Source organism: Microtus ochrogaster, chromosome X (genome assembly GCF_000317375.1).
Source record: "Microtus ochrogaster isolate Prairie Vole_2 chromosome X, MicOch1.0, whole genome shotgun sequence".
NCBI lineage: Eukaryota > Metazoa > Chordata > Mammalia > Rodentia > Cricetidae > Microtus > Microtus ochrogaster.
In genome coordinates, this window is record NC_022026.1 from 29,455,743 (window position 1) to 29,470,696 (window position 14,954).

General features: G+C 33.5%; 1 protein-coding gene across 1 annotated transcript in view; it reads left to right on the plus strand.

The window, feature by feature from the left end:
- The window catches only part of Cfap47 (cilia and flagella associated protein 47), an 84,406-nt gene that overhangs the window by 29,116 nt on the left and 40,336 nt on the right, over window positions 1-14,954 (plus strand). Inside the window, exons 11-17 of the mRNA XM_005358660.1 lie at window positions 1,393-1,545; window positions 2,949-3,138; window positions 3,226-3,322; window positions 5,736-5,952; window positions 6,250-6,491; window positions 11,072-11,210; window positions 12,827-12,857. Coding sequence (XP_005358717.1) covers window positions 1,393-1,545; window positions 2,949-3,138; window positions 3,226-3,322; window positions 5,736-5,952; window positions 6,250-6,491; window positions 11,072-11,210; window positions 12,827-12,857 — 1,069 coding nt within the window. The remainder of the gene's footprint in view (window positions 1-1,392; window positions 1,546-2,948; window positions 3,139-3,225; window positions 3,323-5,735; window positions 5,953-6,249; window positions 6,492-11,071; window positions 11,211-12,826; window positions 12,858-14,954) is intronic.

The window sequence follows — 14,954 nt, forward strand, 5'->3', positions numbered from 1 at the left end:
CCAGATAGCGCTTCAGAAACAGAAAAAAGTAATTCCTTCAAAGTTCAAATTTATGACCAAATCAGTGAGTTTGTTAGACTTATTTTCAGAGCACTGTGGAGGGGTTGCTTAACAATAAGTGTGCATGATTGCAAAATAGCTAAATCACTGCAAAGGGTGACTGCAACATGGATAAATGTCATGTAGAGCCCCCTTTTCATTCAACCTTCCATTAGCTTTTCCCAAGGTTACTTGCATCTGGAGGAGCACGGGAGTAAGTAATGGCTGTAGTCCTAGTTGGGGGTCCTATGGTCCTTCTCCCCTTCTACTACTAGGCTATGAACAGCTATCACTATACTGTTCTGCTCAATTACTTGTTGTGTGTACCAGGAATAGGTAATTTCTACTCTAAAATGGTGATTGGCTGATCATGTTATACCTGGAAAGAAAATAGCCATACAACATAGACAACTCAGTAAGTTGTTTTTTAATAAATAAGAGAAATGATTTAGTTACATAATAAATTTTGTTTATTACATATTGGAAATAATAGTGCTTACTCCAGACTACAGAAATAATTCTATATGCTTAGTGAACTCCAGAGTTTAAGGAAGTAGTTGTTAGAGCAACAAAGAATCCCTCCTCCAGCAGGTTCCTAAAAAGGAGCCAACAGGAAATTTTCCTTCAGAATGATCTTTATTAGAAGAGAGAGCCTAGGATCTGGACTTGAAATGGGAAACCATGAGAAGAGATAGAGGATTTACTTCTTAATGGCAGAGACCTACCATTCACTTCCAGAAAATAAAGAGGATTTATGTCGTTTAGAGGTTTTCAGCTGGTGAACAAGTTTATCATGCGGTTTATCTTAGTGTGGCCTCAGCTTTGGCATGGGTATCATTATACACCTCTTTTGCAACTAAATGTGGGAGTTTCTGTTTGGCTAAAAGTGTGATCTTTTAGCAGTTCTGTCTCATAGAGCCACAGTGCTTTTTCCATGATTTTAATTTCTGGGAGGGAGCAAACGGTACATAGACATTATATAATCTATGTTTAGTGAAAAGATTCAGTATTCTCTATTTCTTCTAACTCTGGTCTTAATTTTAAAAAGATGTATGCATATATACATATATGTATATAACATACACACACACCTATATATATATATATATATAACACATACAACACATGCACATAGGTATATCTCACCCTTATCCTCTTTTGCAATGATGTCTTTGTATACCATAGGATATGCATTTTATCGTACTCACCATGTAATGCACTCCACTTGATATTGAAATTGACCAGTAGGTACTTGGTATCATCTAATCAAACAGGTATGTGTGCTTGTATGCTTGCACACACACACATACACACGTGTGTGTATTTTAACATGTTATGTTGTTCACCTTGTAGAACAATTTTCACAAAGATGCCTAGGCATGTATATGTGGATCCTGATTATGAATACACTGATTTGGAAAAATTGGAAAGGAAAATGCATCGAGATTACTACACAGACTACATTAACAGTTTAAGAAATACACGCCTTCTTAAAGAAACACTGAGGTAAAGATAGTTTTTCAAAAAATGTGCCTAAAGACCAGATTTGCTTTTCTTCTTAAATTGATTATTTGAATATAAATTTCGGGAGTACAATACAGTGATTGCATGTAAAGATCAAATCAGCGTATTTGACATTATCATCATACATTTATAGTGTTTGATCATGTAATAATTGAAGATTTTATGAAGGGTAATGCGAAATTTCAGGACATCAATACAATGTATTTGGTTTAAATCAGTATAACTCATACTTCCTTAATTTTCTTGTCATTGCTTTTAGTGCTTTGTATTCCTACTTACTAGTCTCCACATCTTTTTAGTATTTGCTATAATTTATCTTTTTAATAATAGCCATTTCAGTGGCATGGGGTGATAATCTGTGTCAGTTTGATTCTTGTTTTTCTGGTGACTGAAGACACTGAGCTTTAGAAAATAAATTTTATTGGCCGTTGACTTTCTTTCTTTTAGAAGTATACATTCATTTCATTTCATTTGTACACAGTGTAATTTGATTATTGAGTGGGCTGTTATTACGCTTTTTAGTTATGTGTATATTCTGGATACATATCTTTTCAAATGAAAAATTTGCATATTTTCCCCATTGCAAGAGTGGTTTCTACCTTTTATCATCTTTTTTTGCTTTGTAGAAGTTTCTTAGCTGGATAAAGTCCCGTTTGTCTGTGCTTTGAGTGTTTCTCAAAAAATTAGTACAAAAAAATCAACTCTGAAGTTCATTTTATGTTTGTATTGATTATTATGGTTCAAATTTATTCTCCATGCTAATATTAAATTTGTTTTTTTATGCCTTAATTTCCTTTTCATTTTGAGTTGTTTTAGTAGCATTTCAATATATATTAAAGGCAAAACATCTAGCTACTTTCGTAACTTTTGGTAGCTTCCTATTTGCAGTTTTCTTAGGTAGTTTTTGCTAGAAGCAGATCCTGAGGTAGGGATTCTATTGTATGTGATTCACTAAAGCATATTTCCAAGAAAAGCTGTGTAGGATGTTGGAGTCAGAACATAACAAGGGAAGAATTGATGTATTTCAAATAAAGTTTGTTCTCAGCCTGATGCCAACATTTTTTGAAGATAAATGATATCATTGTTTCTTGAACCAAAGAGGCTTTTCTTTTGGTCCAAACCACTCAGTGACTGTGATTTTTTTTGAGTGTGACAAAAATATAGGGGTGCCTGTAACTTCTTCTATGAGCTGTTGAAGAAGCGTAGAGGCCACTTAGTGGAGGAAAGCATCTTTCAGATTAGTATGCCAATTCAGTTAAATGGATATGGATAAGCCTATACCAGTGTTTTTCATGGAGGACATTTCCACTTATTATTGTATTTTGTGAACGACTTTTCCTCAATCAGTGATTATTATTATTTTATCATCATCATTATTTTTATAGGGAACGCAGATTTCCAGTAAGTGAAGTCGATATAGGCATGCTGCCATCATCTGGTATAAAGTCACCATCATTATCTCTATCAGAAATCGAAGAGATACCTTCATCTTTAAAGACTGTTTCCCTCAGAGCTAAAAGATTGCTAAGCACCAAGAAAATAACATCCAGGGAGACAGAATCTCTGCATAGAAAGGCATGTGCATGTTTTCAAATTTGTTCTGTAGTGAGAATTCTAAAAATAATCCTTACTAATGTTGAATGATTAATTTTGGAAAAACAGATCTCCAGAGGACTTAAATCGAAGCCAACCACTCACCAAGAAAAACGTGACTGCAGCAAAGTTTTGACACCAAAGCAAATCCATCAAGTAATTGTTGGTAAGATTATACAGAAATCTACTACACTCGTGTGTGTGTGTGTGTGTGTGTGTGTGTGTGTGTGTGTGTGCTGGTTTTATTTATATAAAATATTTGATTGCATCCACCCCACCTCAACTCCTTCCAGGTCCTGCTTACATTTCTAACCACCCAATTTTATATTATATTCTCATATTATCTCACTTTTTCTCTATTTCTCTCTCTTTTCCTTCCTTCCTCTTTCCCCCTCCCTTTCAAAAACAGATTTCAAGATGGTAGAATAGGAAGTCCATGGCTATTTTACCATACAATATTAACTATGCAGCTGTTCTTGGACAAATGTGTCATTGTGAGAGCTTTGGCCTTCAGTTCCTGTGAAACCCTATTATGCCTAAAGACAGACAAGGATCAATTTTACCTGATAGTTCTATCAGGCTAACTGATTATAGTCCTAGGTTTAAACAAAAAAATAGCTTTAGCAGCCTCAGCAGCAGTCCCCAATCCCAAATTAGATTTATTCTTGTCATCGGGGCCTATTATACAACATGGTAACTGTAATTTAAAAAGATACATGAAGCCGGGTCGTGGTGGTGCACACCATTAATCCCAGCACTTGGGAGGCCAAGGCAGGTGGATCTCTGTGAGTTCAAGACCAGCCTTGTCTACAATAGCTAGTTCCAGGAAAGGCTCAAAAGGTACAGAGAAACCCTGTCTCAAAAAACCAAAAAAAAAAAAAAAATGAAGATACATGAATGTTGCTGAGACTGAATTTTTGCATTTTCTTATGCCACTGTACACAGGTACATGAGGTAATGCATATACTAATTACCATTGTTTAACTATTACATAATGTAGACATAGCTAAAACATGGAATGGATTGAAGGGGGTGGTAGAAAGGAGGTGGGAAGAGAGAACAAGAAGAGGGGGACATGAAACTATGGTTCGTAGGTAGAATAAAGATTTAATAAAAAAGATTAAACTAAAATGACACAGTATGACAAATTTAGTATATGGCTAGAGGTAACCCATGAAGAAAAAAAATCTCACTATTTTTTTCCTGAAAATATAAAGAACCCAAGACTAGTGGATAGATAAGGAGCCAATAAACTATTTAAAAGAGTTGTATTCTCATGAGTAATACACAAAATAAAATTATTTTAGTTTTCTGATTCCTTATATAGTCACATACAAACCAATAATGTAATTTATGTATTCAACTCGTAGGTATTTATCCAAAAGAAATGACGTTGTATTTCAAATCAGTACTTGTTATCTAAAATGTATAGTAGCTTTTTAAAAGTAGCTAATAATTAGAAATTAAATATTAATGAATAGGTGAATAAACCAATCCAATTAAAATATACACAAAGGGAATATGTCCTAGCTTTATTTTGGTTTTTAGGATTAAAATACCCTGACAAAAGGCACCCTAGGGCAGAAATCTATTTTTAACTCAAAATTCTAGGCTACATTACGTTATTGTGGAGAAGTCAGGATAGCAGGAGCTCAAGACAGCTGGCTACATCAGTGAAGAACAGAGAGAAATGAATGTTTACATGCTTTAGTGTTTAGTTTTCTTTCTCTATTCTTATACATTCCACAACTTTAAACCAATGTATGGATCCACCAAGAGTGGTCAGCGATGTCCATACCAATCAAGATGATAAAGATAATTCTTCATAGAATTTTTTTTTTACTCTTTTGGGGTCTGCCACCCAATTCCCAAATAAATACACTGAGACGTATTCTTACTTATAAATGTCTCATATTAGCTTGACTTGTTTTTAGCCAGCTTTTCTAACTTAAATTAACCCATTTCTCTTTAACTAAACTTTACCTTCGAGCTTTTTCTTTCCTTTATTCTATTCATTATTACTCTGTGGTTGACTGTGTGACTTGCAGGAAAATCGTGAGTACAAAGTTAGCTTTGGTTATACAGTTGAATATTGTCTCAAAATAAAAAGGAGATTATGTATAATTATTATACAATATATATTATACAAAATATATACATTAAATTATAATTAAAGCTTTTGGCTATAGAAGAAACCCTTAGGAAACAAGTCATGGAACTGAAAATAGTTTTTTTAAATTAGATATTGGTAAATAAAGTAAATGTATTCATTTGTGAAATGTTGGAGATTAAATTTATGATAAGAATTTTATTGTGATTATTATCTTACTGTGAAATTTTTCATACTAGAATATATTCATATTGAACATGAAGCAATAATCTCTAAACATGAAGCTTTGGTATGATCCATAAAAGCATGTTCATGTCTGACTTGTACCAAATAATTTTGTGACATTATACTATATAGTTTTGTGTTAATTTTAGATAATTTATCTTACCAACATAAAATCTAAAGACATAGAAAATGAAGGAACACCTTTGTAAGAATTTTACTTAATAATCTACTTTGATTATTTCAGGACCGTCTGTTCTTAACTTTGGTAATATTTGTGTGAAATCTACAAACACTAAGCTACTTCACATTGTTAACATGCTGCCAATGTATATATTGATACAGTTAGATATTAATTTGGAAGAACTTCGGAAAACCAACCAATTTTCCTATGTGATTCCACCTACATCTAGTACATATATTTCGATGGTATTTGAGTCTTCTACCAACGGGAAATTTTGGAAGTAAGGTTTATTTCTCAATTTTTACTTACTGGAGTCATTTATGGTATTAATTTAATTCAATAACTGTAACATAGATTATATTTTATTCCAAAGTATAGGAGGCATATGATATGCCTCATTTTGTATATGTGTATGTTCATATAGTTCAGTGGTAATCTGATTTTTTTCCATCATTATTTTCTCAATCAATTATATATGGTAATCTATAGCATATATACTTTATATGTATCTGAAGTCTTTAATTATAAATAGGTACTGTGCTATCTGTTAAGTTTGGGAGTTTCTATTCTGTTACAGATCATTTACCTTTAGAATTAACAACATACCTGGTGGACATATCTTAGTAATGGCTGTCATCCTGCCTGTAAAACTTGAACTGTCTTCTAATGAGGTTGTGTTGAAACCCCAAACCTTCTTGTTGAAAACATGTTTTCGGGGGACAGTCAGGCTATATAATCATCTGAATCTTCCTGCCCAATTTGAATGGAAACCAGTAACTGAACTGAGAGGAATTGCATTTAGTATTCGTCCAGCCCAAGGTAATCATATATTTTGTTTTTATTTAGAAATTAATTCATTCACTCCTGAATTCAGGCATTAATAACTTACTGATCACATACTATGTACTTACGACAATAGCATAGAAGTAAACTTGATACTATCATCAAGAGCACTTATTTTTAAATATGTAAATATGACTTGAAAATAAGGATCCTGTGTTGAAGTTCTAACAGAAACACATAATAGAACTATATAAAGATGAAGATGTTAAGTTCTTGGTTAACTAAATGGCTTAACAAGTTAGAAATTTACTAGACAAGATGGGAGGATAGATACCCAGAGGAAAAATGATGGTGTAGTGTTTAGATCAAAGGTAAGATTAAATTTTAGAGGTTCTAAAACCTCTAAGGCTGTCAAATTGTTGATTAATATCTACTGACATTAAATGTAATCTGAATATACATTTGCTTATGAAAACTATCATACAATATGAATATGTATCAAATTAGAACATTGTATGACTTAAATTTATACAGTTATTTTTCAGTTAATTATTTTAAATCTACTAACTTATTCACATCTGAGTATTGTCAAGTCTATTATCTTGCTTTGTGTTTGAGCACACAACTGAGTCCCTCAATCTATACAATGTATAACATTAGCCATTGAAGATACTCCTAAAAAAGTCACTGCTTTTTATATTTTTAGTATAATTATAAGATTATTTAAAGTGACTTATGTTTTCTTAGATTTTGAATTATTTTAAATTAGTTATAGCTAGTCATAAGTACAACTAATAAAATAAATTCAATGCAATTAAAAATTAAAACTGTCATTTATTAAGAATACTAGTAAAAGCCAGTCTGAATTACTGCTTTTGATGGGGCCCTGAAATAATTACCCATCCATTTAAATTTGAGTATGCTATTCCTTACAAACTCATAATTTCATGTATTTTTTTTATTATATAAACTCAGTAACTTCTAAACTGTGATTTATCTAGTAGCCTATCATCTTTTGCAAAAATCATTATGTTGTGCTGTGAGGACCTTATAAGGACAGAAGGTATAATTTAAAAAGTATATTGAAAGTTACCAGTTGATCAATACTACCTTTTCATTCTATGTGCTTATACTTCTGCAGTGAGATGGGAAGATCTGAATCTTTGCATCTGCACTGACTTACTCTGGTGTTTTATAACCAGCTAAAGTCTAGTGCTCCATGAGTGCCAAGTAAAATAAATATTAAGACTGATCTTAGCTTCTCACTTATTATTTTTTTTTTGTGTGAGCAATTTCCTCTACGTGTGCTACTTTCTTTACCTACATGTGTACTAGACACAAGAGTTCTTGCTGCTCTTACAGAGCCCTTAGGTTTGGTTCCCAGAACCCACATGGCCCATCAACTGTCTGTAACTCTCTTTCAAGATGATCTGACACCCTCTCCCAAACTCTGCAGGCTCTTGAATGCATGTGGTACACACACATATATACTCAGGCACACACACGAACATAAAATAAATATTTAATATTAAGTGTATATAAAACTATAATTCTCTCAAAGGATGGTAAATATAAATCGATAGGTATATGATTGAAAAATTCTTATTTTTCAACTTTTTTATTTGAAAGTATTGCCAGCTTATCATATATCTTGATATTTATTTCTATTTTCCACTCCTTTCTCTTCTTTCTTCTTCCTCTTAAATTTTCTCCTCAATGTCTTTAGTTATAATTTAGAAACAGTTGTTGTTTTGAATGTAAATTGTTTCGGATTATATAATAGAAATATAATATTTTCTTGTGATTACCAGACAGTTTAAAACTGTTCATACTAGAGTGTTATAAATTAATCTTAACATTAAATTTAATTTATTGGTATTGATAAATTTTAAAATTGAAAAAAGAGCTTTCTCTATAATAAGGTTAGACAGAATTCAAGGATAAAGTTGTTGAAGTGTCTTAATAGCCTGGAGTTATTTAGCAAATTTCAGCATAATTTTCTTTTATTGATACTTCTCAAATTCATTTGCAAAAACTGTATTTTAAACTGTAGTGTTTGTAATACTGACTTCTACTGAGAAGATAAAGAAGAATGATAACAAATTTCTATTTCAGAGATACTCCATAATCCCTTTCAATTTATTTCTACAAAGATATAACAGTTTTAGATTAGCTATAAGAAGTCTGACTATAGGTTCAATCAATTCTCTGAGTTTTCATTAATGGTGCTTAAAAAGCACAGTGTATTATGCTTTTCCAACTTCTGTTATTTCTATCTTAACTATGACTTAATTGGCTGTCCTCCATGGTTTTGGTGGAAATGCAGTGATGACACATAGTTTGAATAAAATAGAAGTAGAATTGCAAAGTTACAAGTATCATGCTAGTTAAGTTTTGCATGGTCTTAAGAATTCTTTAGAAAGGAGATATTGGTGTTTGCTTCTTTTGTTTGTCCATGACTTCTTTCATATGTTTTTAGACAAACTAATTATTATAGCATGCAGATATTAAAATGTTTAATTCTAGATAAAATTTTATTTAAATAATATAATTAAGTTACTTAAAATATAATTTTTAAAATTGTTTTGTCTAAAATTTAAGAAAGCATATAATATTTGTAACCATATACATGCATTTCAATAATGTTTTCCTCAGAATATGCATGCAGTGATTACTCAGTTTTATATTTTCAGTGTTTACACTTTTATGCAATTTTTATTTGGCTTCTTGTATATCAAATTTAGTCATTTACCCTTCTGTCGTTTTTTTGTAAAGTGATGTGAATAATGTTATATTAAGATTTGTTCCCAAGACATTGATATTGTTTGAGTTGGTATTTGGATAGGGAGTATTGTAACAAGGAGAAAGTGAGACTGAAGCGATGTTTTCTGAGATAGAGTTCACTTTTAGTTTAATTTTTCTATGTGCTTATTTAGTTTATTGGCCTTTTCTTTGCCAGTACAATGACTCAATACTTGAAATTGTCTTCAGTTAAGTCACTTGACTCTTTTCTCAGTTTTCTTCACTGAGCAACATTCCTCAGTAAATCTCAACTCTCATAATCCTTGATTATATGACTTCTTTAGATATTATCTGATATGCACAGTGTTCTTAGAAACTTAATTGTGTTGATTGGAGGGAGGAATTCTTTTCACATAAATACATCAACATGAATTTGTAATCTTTTTTAAAATCTTATTCCTCTTACTCTGTTGTATCATTGAATCTTAGTTGTTTATTTTCCATCACAGCTTTTCCTATCCACTACTTTCTTAAGTATAATGTGGTGACTTCTTCCTGAACACGCCTCTCTGTCTCTTTTCTCATCTCTATCAGGACTTTCTTTTTTTGTTGTTTACTGGCATTGTGATCTTGACAGACCTTTATACAGCAAACACTCCTATAACCAACTCTTTCATGATTTATGGTTCATTATTACAGTATATTAGCCTCCAAGAATACTGAAAGTCTGCTACTTGGTGCTTTCTGATTATCTCATATTATATCCACCACTTATATTGAGATTTCATCTTCCCCTAAGGCCACTGCAAATTCAGAGGTCAGTTTTCTTTTTTATTTATATAGCATTTTTTTCCTTTTATTTTATATACCAAACTGTTTTCCCTCCCTCCTCTACTCCCATTCCCTCCCCTCCCCGACTCTCATCTACCTCCCACCCCATCCACTCCTCCTCCATAAGAGGTCAGCATTCTATCTCTTCCTTTTTTAATACTGACAAAGGCAAAGCAAAACAAAACAAAACAAAAACTTCATTGCATGCAAGTTAAACCAACCCCAAACTAAATTTGTTTGTAATGACCCCTCATATCCCCTTTAGTGTCCTGTGTCCTCAAACTTCAGAGACTCCTTTCTTCCTGAGGAATATTGTCAAACTAATTTTTCCATCTGATATTCTTGTTTTTTGATTAAATTACTCATTTTTGTTGGTTACTTGTATGTCCTTGGCAAATTTTGTCATCTTACAAAGTTCCAACTCATCCATGCTTCATGTTAAACCTCACATGCAATACAATGAAGTTTTCTCTATTTTCTTGGAATACTTCACATTTCCCCTCATACCTTCTGCTCTCATTTTGAACTTTTATGCATCATTTCCTTTTGAAATTATGAATTTCATTTTACACCTAATGTTTCTGATATCACATGGTCTCTCTTACGTTATTACTTTTAACTCCATCAGAAGTTAATCTCTAAAATCCATAATAGTAATTCTTCCTTCTGAAAGTATAATAATTGTTTATATTGATAATTACTTCAGAATATTGAGAAATTAGAGGAGATAATTTTGTCAGGGTTCACAAAAAAATTTCTATTGTCTGTATATCTCTATGCTAATGTTAATTGCTGTGATAAACATTCTGTTGTTTTTCAAACATTGGCATATTTTGGTATACATTTCTATTTTAACCTATGATCAAATTGATTTTAACAAAATCTAGGACTGTGTTCATTTAATAATGTATCACTTATAATGTCTCTGTTATTTAAATATAGTTTTAGTTATATAATGCCTTCATATTTTACACTATTTATCCTAAATATTTACAAAATTAAAAATGAAAATATCTTGTCTTATTTTATCTTTTTCTTTGTAGGCGTTGTTGATCCTTATTGCTCATTGGAATGTGAAGTCACCTGGCAGCCAGGTTTTAGTTCTCCGGAGAAGGGAGAATTTATACTTGAAGTCTCTGGAGGAAATACTCTGACACTGAAGTGTACTGCACATGTAATTATTTCTCTTTTTAATTTTTTTTAAAAAATAAAACAATCTTTCATTTTACATACCAATCCAGGTTCCCACTTGCTCTTCTCCCATTCCCTCCACCTACCCTTTCATCTACTCATCACAAAGAATAAGGCAAATTGCTTTGATGAAGGACCAACGCCCTCTTTACTATATCCTGTACTGTCACACTGGGCAAAACACTTGAATTACTTAACAAATATTCAGCAGGCTTGGTGGTGCAGGCGTATAGTCCCAGATACTTTATGTTGGGGCAGACAACTTGTTTGTTTCCCAGCTGCTGAGACATGAAATAATAACATTGAAATTATATTAATTACAATACTGCTTGGCTAATGACTCTAGCATACTCCTAGTTAGCGCTTATATCTTAAATTAACCCATTCCTTTTATTTTGTATTTGCAACTAGGTTGCAGCCTACCAGTAAAGTTCTGGTGTCTGTCTCCTGCAGCAGCTACATGGCTTCTCTCTAACTCTGTCTACTCTCTCCTCCTCTATTTGCTTACAATTCCTGCCTTGCCCTATTCTGCACTGCAATAGGCCCAAAGCAGCTTCTTTATTAACCAATGCTATTCATAGCATATAGAGGGGAATCCCACATCAAACTTAGATGCTGAGATACAAGGTCATAATATGCTAGAGACCTGCTTTGGCTAAAAAGTGAGTTCATGATTTATTGATTTATGATGTAAGCTTTAAGGTTCTTGCTCCTGCTGTCAAGCCTAATTGTTGCCATGATGCACACCATGATTAACTCCTATCCCTTTGGAATCCTAGACAAATAAACTCTTCCTTCTTTAAGTTGCCATGGGTATGGTGTTTGATCAAGAGGCAGAAAAGAAACTAATAAGACCCATCTTCTTGTATTTTGGGCATAAATGTTCAGGATTTAGGCTTCATCTTGATGGATTGTTCCTGTGATGAATATGAAGTAGCCTCCATCTCTTCTGACTAATTTTATTTTGAAGTCTATTTTGTTAGATATAAGATAGCTATACCCGCTTGTGTTCTTAGGCCCATTTGATAGGAAGATCTTTTCTCAATCCTTTACTCTGAAGTAATGTCTATCTTTGAGGTTGAGTTGTGTTTTTTTTTTTTAATACAGCAGAAGGATGGATCCTGCTTTCGTATCCATTCATTTAGTCTGTTTCTTTTTATAGGTGAATTGAGTCCATTGATATTAAGAGATATTAATGACCAGTGATTGTTAATTCCTGTTATTTTTTGGGGGTAGTGTTTGTGTGATTCCTTTCTTTGGGGTTTGCTGGTAGAGGTTATCTGTTGCCTGTGTTTTTGTTTGCGAAGCTAACTTCCTTGGGTTGGAGGTTTTTTTTTAGTACTTTTTGTAGGGTTGGATTTGTGGATAGGTATTGTTTAAATCTGGTTTTGTTGTGGAATATCTTGTTTTCTCCATCGAGAGTGATTGAAGTCTTTGCTGGTTATAGCTGTCTGGGCTTGCATCTATGGCCTCTTAGTGTCTGCAGAACACCTGTACTGGACCTTCTGTCTTTTATGGTTTATTGGGAAGTCGGTTGTAATTCTGATAGGTCTGCCTTTATCTGTTACTTGACCTTTTTTTTTTCTTTGCAGTTCTTAATATTCTTACTTTATCCTGTATGTTTTCTGTTTTGATTCTTTTTTTTCTTTTTTAAATATTTATTTATTTATTATGTATACAATGTTTTGTCTGTGTGTATGTCTGCAGGCCAGAAGAGGGCACCAGACCTCATTACAGATGGTTGTAAGCCACCATGTGGTTGCCGGGAATTGAACTCAGGACCTTTGGAAGAGCAGGCAATGCTCTTAACCACTGAGTCATCTCTCCAGCCCCTTCTGTTTTGATTCTTATATGGTGATCAAACATTTTTTTTCCCCTGTTGGTCAAGTCTATTTGGTGTCCTGTAAGTTTCTTGTATGGATATCCTTCTTTAGGATGGGAAAGTTTCCTTCTATGATTTTGTTGAATGTATTTTCTGTGCCTTTGAGGTGAACTTCTTCTTCTGTTTATTATTCTTAGGTTTGGTCTTTACTAGGTGTCCTAGATTTCCTGGATGTTTTGTGTTAAGAATCTTTTGGATTTAACATTTTCTTTGACCAATGAATCTATTTTCTCTATAGTATCTTCAACACCAGAGATCCTGTCCTCCATCTCTTGTATTCTTTTAGTTATGCTTGCCACTGTAGTTCCCGTCAGTTTATCCAGATTTTCTATATCCAGAATTCCCTCGGTTTGTGTTTTCTTTATTGCCTCTATTTTAGTCTTCAAGTCTTGAACTGTTTGAACTGTTTGCTTCACCTGTTTGATTATTTTTTCTTGATTTTCTTTGAGAGATTTATTGTTTTCTTCCAATTTTTTGTTTGTCTTATTTTCCATTTGTTTAAGGGAATTTTTCATTTCCTCTTTAGACATCTCCATCATCCTCATAAAATTACATTTAAGATCGTTGTCTTTTGCTTCTTCTGAGTTAGGATGATCAAGTCTTCCCATTGTTGATCACTAGATTCATGTATTACCATGTTGCTTTTTAGGTTGTTGGATGAATTCTTGCATTGGCACCTACCCATCTATTCCTCCAATTGGTGCTGGCAGTGTCTTTGCCTTTTGGTTCAATTCTTGCAGTGGCTATCTGTGTCTTTGAGAATTGTTCTTGTTCTGCTCTGTAATGTTGCTGTCTGTGTCCTAGGTAGCCTCTGTTATCTATCTTAGCCTGCTTTCTTGGTCCACTATCAATCTGCTCTCTTTGTTAGTTCTCTTGGTCCATTCTGTGCTGTCACATCCTGTGCTTAAGAATGGCACTGGGTTTTGATCCTACTGCACATACTGGCTTTGTGGGAGCCTAGGCTGTTTGGATGCTCACCTTACTAGACCTGGAAGGAGGTGGGAGGTCCTTGGACTTTCCACAGGGCAGGGAACCCTGACTGCTCTTTGGGCTGATGAGGGAGGGGGAGTTGGTTGGGGGAGAGGGGATATGGGAGGCAGTGACGGGGAAGAGACAGAAATCTTTAATAAATAAATTAATTAAAAAAAAAACTAAAAAAAAAAGAGTTCCTCTTAGGTACTGGGGAGAGAGGAAGGTTTGGGGGCAGAGTGGGACTTGTAGCTTACAGAGTCTGATCAATGAGATGGAATTGTTGGAGCAGCCTACCTGCAGTTAGCTTGCTTGCTGGCTGGCTAGAGAAATCTGAAGCAGGTATGGGAGGGTGCCTGGGGTTTTGCCAATGTATGGAAGGCCTAGAGAGTGGGCTGCCCTGCTGGATGGGTGATCATTCATCTTTTGGTTCTCTCTGTATAGTCATAGCCTTTGCTTCAGAGTTCCTCTGAGGTCACATGGATAGGAGGGTTTCGGAGTGGAGTGGTACTTGTAGCTTATAGGATCCAATCGATGGGATGGGGGTGTTGGAGCCTGTAATTATTTCTCTTGAATGTGATTTTTATCTTCTTCATTACAAATTGTATGGCTATACAGTTGTTTTGACTTATAAAAACATGTAAAAATTGAATTAATGTAATAATTATTTTAGCTAGTTCATAGAACTACTTGCCTATTATGAATGAGGAACTAGCTCAGATATCCAAGAACTTTGTGGAAACAATACTATTTTTCCAGAGGCTCTATAAATATGTAGTAGCATCATGGGAGTCACTTGAGAGTCACTTATTCATTATCAAACAATATACAGTATAATAGAGAAATTCTATTGTATTTATATTATTTTTCCTACAATCACTGTT